General features: G+C 43.3%; 1 protein-coding gene across 1 annotated transcript; it reads right to left on the bottom strand.

Annotated features, from left to right (window-relative positions):
- Positions 1-376: 376 nt before the first annotated feature.
- Positions 377-8735, bottom strand: CDK5R2 (cyclin dependent kinase 5 regulatory subunit 2). Its single transcript, XM_039365814.1, has one exon. It carries the CDS (start codon positions 6923-6925, stop codon positions 5993-5995), a length of 933 nt encoding a protein of 310 aa, XP_039221748.1. The 5' UTR covers positions 6926-8735; the 3' UTR covers positions 377-5992.
- Positions 8736-9056: the final 321 nt, after the last annotated feature.

Here is a 9056-nt window from a genome sequence, read left to right on the forward strand (position 1 = left end):
ACCAGTAAAGAATAGTAAAGAAAATATAAAAACCAATCAAAAAGTCTTTCTGGCTTCCCTAAATGTAATACATCCCCACTTGTCCAGAAAGAAACTTGAATGCATTTCTGGGCTCCAACCTCACAAGTTCTAAGGCTAGTGGGAAAAGCCAAGTCATCATTGTTTTTCAGAAAACCAGGAGGGTAGGGGACTAGGAAGGTAGGTGTGTCCCAAAGGGTAGGGCCCACTACCAAGAAAGCATGCTGTCTTGGCCCTGCTAGGTAGCATTTACTGTAAGGGATCTGGAATGTACCCGCCCTATCAGGATATCTACTCAAAATGGAAATATATAGAATGCACCTAAAACATGAAAATTATGCAGACATAAAGAAAGATAATCTTTTATAGAACAAATGCTTTATTGGATTTCAGATTCCAGTGATTGAGAGAACACAACATTTATAAAATTCTCCATGTTTCAGGTTGGAGACAGTTTTCAGGGACACAACTGGTGCCTGATATTCTGTTTATTGACACATTCATGGGTTATGAAGTCATACTCAAGTCAGCATGGTCCAGCAATAGAAAATGCAATGCTCAAGGCAGTTTTGGTTTGGGTCCATGGTCCCCAAAAGCACACTGCTTCAGCCAAAATTTTGCTATTGCTACCTGATGTCATCTCCCACCTTGCCCAACTTTACATTTAGACTTTACTGGGTTGCTTTGCTTATAAAAATGGTCTAGATGATACAGCGAGTTTGCTAGTTTGGATAACTCAATGGAATGAGAACGGAGTAAAAAACCCAAAGGGAAAAATATTCCCAATGCATCTTATGGGAGAAGTAGTTGGGCAATAGCCTGGAATTCTTCTGATTGCTCCATTCTTAAGTCCTTCTACTTCCTGGTCATTTGACTGAGAATAGTTACTACTGTATTAAGAGGTTGGAAAGAATTCCAAAAGCCATATCCACAAGTTTTCTCTATTGTGTTTTACAAGCAACACCACACATAGCTATAGTTTCTCATTCTAAAAAAGTTCTTTAATCCTTAAATTATCTGCTTGTTAACCATACACTTGTTGCATTCTCTTAATTGCAAACCATGCACCTGGAAACCATATGTCTGAGGGAATTCTGTTGCTCAAAACAGCCAAGAGTTAGATGAACCTGTGGTTCAAATCAGCAAAAGTACATTTTGGGTATTAATGGCAACACCCTACCTATGGTGTTAAGGCTGAAGTGAGAGAGGAACCTGAAGCTGTGACACAAAGCAGAAATCAGAATCAAAGGACAGAATAGGAGATATGATCAATGAACACATCCAGAATCAGAATTGAGAACAACCCCCAAAATGCAAATTTTGAATGGGCTTTGATTTTGCTCTTACAGCAGCACTATGTTTCTGGATTCCCAAGATAAGATCCTGCTAAGCAGTCCAAACAATTTTCTCACAGCTTGACTCTCCAAAATGTTGAATTGCGAAAAGCTACCGTATTTGGTTCTGGATCAATTTCCCATTGATAAGAAATCCCATAACCATGTCCTCTTGGCTTCTTAGCTAACCCACTCCCCCCTCCAGCTAACCCCTCATAGAATCTCAGTGCTTTAAAAAAGGGCTTCATGTGACTGTTCAGATAGTTGTCATTCATGTACTCTCTCTCTCTTACACACATACTACCAAGCTGATTTTGGTGTACCCATATTGGCCAGCTAGAAGGTATATTGGGTCAGCTGTGTTGAGAGCTTGCAATAGTGATGATGAACATTACAGCAGACCTGCCGGTGGTTGAATCTCTGGTTCAGGTTAAAAATAGAAAGATGAAGTGCTGATAGCATAGATGTGCCTAAGAACTCAAGAAAACCATTTGGGATAGGACCCCTCCTACAATGGGCAGCCTGGACTGGACAGTCAAACCAAGCCTCAAAGGTGCTTCCCTGAGAAGGCTGCCATATGTAACTCACTGGTTCACCATATGGGACGACTTTCCCTTGAACTGAATTCACCAGTTCTGGACCTCCCTAACCCTAGAAAGAAATGAAATTTAAAGAAAAACCCTACTGACACAAACTGTTCATACCATAATGACAATCTTCTCCTGAAAGAACTTTCTGGAAGAAACCCTGTGAGCTGTACATTCTGTATAATTTGTAGTTTCTATCTTCTCTCATCTTCTGATATATTTGCCTCTTCTCTTTAAAACGGTTGCCTGCTGAAAAGTCATTTTCATTCAACACATAGCAGAAAAAAGCAAATCGGCAAAATAGATTAAAAAAAAATGGAGCTGTACAATCATTTAGACACGTCCTAAATGTAGCACACACAGTTACCTTGAAAAATCTTTCCAATTACATCAGCCTTCAGACATCTTTGATTTGAAGGGAGGGCCTTGCTATGACTTGCAAGTTCAGTTAGAGAGCATATGCTGTTCTCTGCAGTTACACCTGCCCTGTGCAGTGACCTCTTCTCTAGCCCCAATGATATAATCATTGCGTCTTTTAGAATGTATGTTGATATTCTTCAGGTGCTATTTCTTCATAATTGTTTTAATGGATTATTTCTATAATACTTATTTATGTTATTATAAATCACAGTGGGTTTTAAAAATAAACAGTAAATAAATACTTAATTGCTACAAAAAGAGAGAGATACTAGCAGCATTTCAGTGCAGTGGGCTAGCATTTGACCTAGATGGAAGGCAAAAAGGTTCCGAAGTGGGTTGAGATCATAGCTCCCTGTTGAAGACTGCAATCACAACAACCCTAGAAGGATCCATATGGGAGGAAGCTACCCTGAATATATTGCTAGTCTTCAGGCAAAGAATAGGATCCATTGACATTTGGATTCAAATCACCTCAACAATGTTCAAATTAAAGACAGAAGTAGAAACATGTTATTAGTATCAGCATAAGTTTCTAGAATACAAGACGTGAATGTTGACTTTTTTGTAACTTTGGTCTGGACCCAGCTCTCTTATCCTAGATCAGTGTTTCTCAACCTTGACAATTTTAAGGCATGTGGACTTCAACTCTCAGAATTCCACAGCCAGCAATGCTGGCTGTAGAATTCTGGGAGTTGAAGTCCACATGCCTTAAAATTGTCAAGGTTGAGAAACACTGTCCTAGATTAAGCATGATTTTTTTTGTGTATTAAAACACAGGTACCCAAACAGGCAGACTAGCTTCAGAAGAGTAACTACTAATAATAGCTCATCTGCACTATAATTAAGAACATGCTTCTGAAACAAAACTGCTCTTTTCTGTTCACCATTTTTCAAGTTTATTATTAGAATTATTTGCCAAAATGTCAAAGCCTAAACTTCCGATAATGTAATCCTTCGAAGAGATATGCAAAGAAGAACAAATAGCATAAATGTCTTACAAAAATAGCAGGCATCCTGCTGTCTTCCATTATGGTTTAACACATGCAGAGCCAAAGTTCTGGGATCAAAAACCATTTCAAATCAAAATTATGGAGACTGCATGATGAGGCAAGGTAGTATCTTTTAAATTGAGGGCTTGGTTTCTCTGATTTTTTTTAAAATCCAGAACCAGCAATCTTCTCTAAATGATTTTATGTCAAGCTCAAAAATCAGTCTATAAATTCCTAAACCATTTGACTGTTGGTTAAAACATGAGTCAAATTGTTTATTAACTTGTAGTCATTAATCCTATCAGCTAAGTTTTAGCAACTAATCCTATCAGCTAACTAATCACTACGGACTTCTCCATCACAGCAAGAATCCATAAGGGATCTTAACCAGATGGACAGAGAACTTCCATGCTGTTGTGAAAACAAAGAATTCCTCTTAAAATTTCTGCTGCTATAGTTTTGCCTGTTTGATAAGTAAAATGGTGCAGTAGACTCCTTCACGAAAAAACAAAATAAATATCTGAAAATTGTTGACAGTTCCACTTAATAACAGGACATAACAGTTGATCAAATTCCACTTTTTTTAAAAAAAAAAGGGGGTTAAAACTGAGAATTTAATAAATCTTTTATGCAGCGCTATCATAGCACTTTATGAAGTGAAAATTGGAAAAGACAAACATCTGCAACAGTGGCAATAAAGAGACCAAAGAAGCAAAGTAACCCAAGCCTGCCACCCTAAAATAATATTAAAGAATAATAAGGCACAGCAGAGACATCTGCCCATCAGCATTCTTCAGAAGATGCCAGCAATTAAGGATGCCAAACTGAAAGCATACTTCTTAGATGGAAGGAGGGGACAAGAAACTATCAATATGTTCTTAATAAATGTACCATTTTTTGTTAGGTGCAGTTTGAAAGAGGACCAGGATACCAGTAGGAAACATTCTGGATTACTTTTAGTATCAGAAATTAGAAGACAATTAAAAATAGGTCCCACTTTGATTGCCTCTTTAAATGACCTCAGTTATATAGGATTACATGCCAAACAATAAAGCTGGTGGGCAAGGAATTTGTTACTTTATCAACAATTACATTTGCAGATATTTTAGTAATTAAATCATATTTTTTTTAAACTGAGATTTGTTAAGGCCAGATCTTAAGAACACACAGAGCATGTCCTTGCCTAAAAGGGCTCTGGAATAAGATGGACTGCAATTCAATATCAAATCCCATTAGCAAGTCTGGGGTCTCCTGCCAACACAGCCATTTAGGAAATCATCAGCCAACTATTAATGCCTCCTCCATCCTGAAGTAAAGCCTCAGCATGAATTGCTATTGCTAGCATCCCTTGTCACTGGTTTTCATAGATCCAAAGCATTTAGTATTCTCTCCTAGTACAGCTGAATCTCTCAATGATTGAACAGTTCTGAAGTTCTGTTTAGACTCATTCCGTTTATCTCTTTTAAATATACAATATAAAACAATATGTTATTGTACATTTGAGCAACATTGGCACAAACATCCCATAAGTCATTGTTCTGTTACATTCAAACACCATGAGATGGCTTGACTTTTTTTCAGCGTCAAGAATGTGCAAATGTCTACATTAGGTTTAAGAGGCTAGCACCATGGACAGCTCCCAGCCTCTGCTTTAGATGGGAGGCAGTGGGGGCGGGGGAGGGGGCAGGATGGAGAGAACAGGTCAAGTGGAGCATTGGAAGGATAGCAGCAGAGCTTCCTCAGCACTTATTTTCAGTGTTGGGAGTGGATATACACCTCCCCCCTCCCCTGTGCCAAGATGAAAAGAAAGGAAAATTACAAAAGGCAAGTGACTTGCAGTAATGGTCTTTTATGACCATTATCTAATTTTTTTAAGAACCATTATGGCAGAGCTCCATCAGCAGGAATGACAAATACATGCAGGGATTTCTTTAACTGGGGTAGGTGGAGGGGAATAAATGCCCTGGCTGTACTGTGATTCACAATAGCAGCAGGGAGACCCAAACCGTAAGACAGACAGGTTGGGCTTTCTCGAACAAGGGCATAGCCAGGGTTTTTTTTTCTTCCGCACGAGTCAGAACCTTGCCGATAAATAATGCCTCAGGCTGATCCATTAATATGTTCAGGGATTCTCCCATTTGGAAGAAAGAAAAAAGGACACCCTCCCCCAGCTGCATATACAAGGCCCTAAATGCATCCACGTTGTCCATGGCACCTTGCTGTGATAGCAAAGACTGATTCTGCTCATAGATGAAAGATACAATGTCATGGACCAAACCATCCCATCTTACCTATTCTCAAATCATCTAGTTGTTGCAGTTGTGAAAAGGGCCTGATGTAATTCTGGGTGTGCCCCCCCCCAATGGAGTGTTGAAAAGGTGGCTATAGCAAACCTTCTCCATCCCCAAACACAGACCAAAGTCTACCAAAGGCTTGCAGGGCAGGAGGAAGAATGGGAAGCAGGTCCATGATGCTACCTGTACAAAAGAGGGCTATGCCCCCCCTGCAGCTCCACAATCCTCACCCCTGGTTTTATTCTTCCAAGAGAAGCCCTAGTTGAGTCAAGCCTTTGGGTGAGAAGGGGATGAAGAGGTGAGATGTATCTAGAAGGTTGGGGGTGCTGTGGAGGGCCCCCCTGAATTTCCTAACGGTCCAGGCTTATAGTCCAGTGTTTGTTGGTGCTGGAGGAGTCCTTTGTGGACCCCCCCTCGCCTTCATTCTTGAGGTCCTGGAAGACCTGCGTGAAGAAGTGCGGGTCAGAGTTGATCTGCAACATCTTGCTGCTCAGGCCCTGGATGATGGAGAGGCAGCGGTCCCAAAAGCGCTCCTTGTCACCCTCAACCAGAAAGGGCTTAAGCGGGTAGGAGATTTCATTGCCCATATAGGAGTAGGCCAGGTAGAGGCAAGTGAGGAAGGAGGCTTGAAGCTCCGCCTGGCTGCCAATCTGGTCGCCTTGCAGCGCCTCGCGACACAGCAGGTACACAAAGACAAGGTTGGCGGGGGTGATGAAGCCTTGGTCCTGCCAGCCCTGGAGCAGGAGCGAGCGATCCACACTGCGGAACCAGCCGATGAGTTCGCCAGGGCTCAGGTCCTTGAGCCTGTAGCATCGGCGGCACACGAAGTCCCCTAGGCAGCGGAGGAGCTCGCCCGTAGAAGCCTGCACGATCACTCTCCGCGGGGAGCCGGCTGCCGAGCGGTTGCTGGGCAGCGGCGGGGGCGGCGGCGGTTGTCCGTTGTCTTGGACAGAGACGGGCACAGTAGGCACTGGAACAGCCAAGGGACCCTGTTTGGCGCCGTCCGGCTGGGACTTGCGCACGTTCTCGCGGTTGCGTTGCTGCACCAAAGGATCAGACGCGCCTCCGGAGCCCGGCTTGGGCGTCACCTTCTTCGTGTTCTTCTTCTTTTTGGCAGAGGCGGCCACCAGGCGTTTCCAGGTGAGGGCAGAAATCAAAACGCCGGGCCGCTTCAAGCGGCTCTCGCCTTTGCCGTGAGCCCTGCCCGGAGCCGCCTTCTCGCCGAGGACCCCATTGCTGCCTTTCCCAGACCCGCCGGGAGACAGGGATAGCACTGTACCCATCCTGCAGGCGGCGGCGGCGGTGGCGGCGGCGACTTCACCAGCTGCTGCTTTACGAGAATGTCCTTACAGCTTCTGCCCAGACGCGCCCCGCACACCGGCCATGGGCTGGGGCGGGACGCAGTGGCTGCGCCGGCGCCTTGAAGCTGATCTTACAGAAGGAGCCGCAGCGAAACACACCAGGCGGGAGAAGTCGGGTCAACCGACGTCCGGGAGCAGCGTTCTTCGAACTCGCTGCAGCTCCAAGCGAAGCCCGCCGTGCCCCGCCCCGCCTCTGTATGAATAGCCAATCCCAAGCCTCTCCTTCTTTTCCCTGGGAGCCAATGGCCGCGAGGCATAGCCGCCCCCCCCTCTCCCCGCCGATCCGATGCCGCTTCCTTTTCTCCTGGGGAACGTCTCTCTTCCGGGGGAGGGGGCTTCCAAATAAAAATAGAAAAGGGAAGCTCGGCCCTTGCCAGGCCCCGTCCTTCCCCTACTTAATTTCATTCATCTGCTCTTAAAGCAAGGGCGTGACCTACAAGGCTCGCGGAGGCCACGTCCAGCTCTCCAGAAATTGATGTCCTGCGTCTCCTGTTATTCCTCGCTATTGATTGCATTGCGCGGGGAGGCTGGCACATCCGGGTGGTTAAATAATCTTCATTCCTGATACAAAATGTTAGACGACGCGCAGACAAGTACTTTTCCTAAATAATATCTTGGCTTTGCATAGCCAGGACTAGGAAAGAAGGCTTTTTGTAAAAAAGCCATGCTTTAGGATTAGCATGCTCTCTTCCCTCGTCCTCTTCTAAGGAGGATCTCCATGCTTCTAAGGCAGGTCTTCCCCAAGCATGACCCCTGCATCTGCTCCATTTGAATCCTATAATCCCATAGCTATGTTGTTTTAGGTTTCTGGGAGTTGACGTCAAGCCAAGGGATCTGTTTTGTGCATAGGGCAGAAAGCAATTTAAAAGTTAACCAGCATCTTAAAGGTCAGCAGAATGCAAATGAATAAAAATAGATATAGTCTTGAGTTTTCCACTTAACCTCTGTCATGAGATTGGCAACCGAAGTCTTTATTAACTGTAATCTTTAAACTCTTAAGGTTGACTCCTCCTAGAGTACATTCAGTAGGTAAGAAATGAGCAATGCAGAAATAATGCAATGGCCGCAAGTTTTTGCTTGGTCTCTGGTGCAGGTTTCATACTAGGGCATGTCCAGACCATGCAGCATAATATGAGGAGAACACTGTCCGGAGGCTATTTTGATGCCTCATCCAGATCACCAGAGCTCTGCAGAAGCAGTGTTAGATAAGCGTGGGAATATATTTGAAATTGTTTGCTTTCATCCAAGCCAGGGTTTCTTCTAGACTGAGGCATCATTTCTGCATCTGAATTGAAATTACCTGAAAAAGGTAATTGGGCGAGACTAACATATTGATAGCAGTTCAAACCTACGCTAAACTGACAATATATACTTTAAATATAAATCACATTGATGCTTGCTAGATTCTATAGAACAGTCTTACAGAATCAAGCAGACACCACTACTCTGTGCGTAAGGGTGGTACACACACTTGCTCTTGCTGAATTTCATTTAGCATCAATACAGTCAATGGTGTTTGATGCTAAAAGGTGTGGTTCAGGATCAATGAAGAGCCATAGGTTGTCAATTGTTACGTATCAATTGTTAAGCTTGGATTATCTCATAAAATGTTTTTGTGTGGGGATCCATGGTTCAATAGATAATAATAATAATAATAATAATAATAATAATAAATTAGGCTTTGGAAGAATATCTGAAGAACAATGATGAAGATGCACTGAAATTAGTATATCAGGAAGGCTTACTAACTACTGGAGAGACCAAACTGGCCTACAAGAAAGACCAAATGAAGAACAGAATAGAGGCATGGAAGACAAAGCACTACATGGCCAATACATGAAAAAATAGCTGGGAAAGCAGATAATAATAAAACCTGGCAATGGCTAAGAGCAGGAAAATTGAAGAAAGAGACCGAGGGACTAATTCTGGCTGCACAAGACCAAGCCTTAAGGACAAATGCATACAAAGTCAAAATTGAGAAGACAGCAACAGACAGTAAGTGCCGCATATGCAAAGAAGCTGAAGAAACAGTGGACCACCTGGTAAGCTGTTG

This window comes from Crotalus tigris, unplaced genomic scaffold (assembly GCF_016545835.1).
Source record: "Crotalus tigris isolate CLP2741 ecotype Arizona unplaced genomic scaffold, ASM1654583v1 scf7180000020184.803716, whole genome shotgun sequence".
NCBI classification, from domain to species: Eukaryota; Metazoa; Chordata; class Lepidosauria; order Squamata; family Viperidae; genus Crotalus; species Crotalus tigris.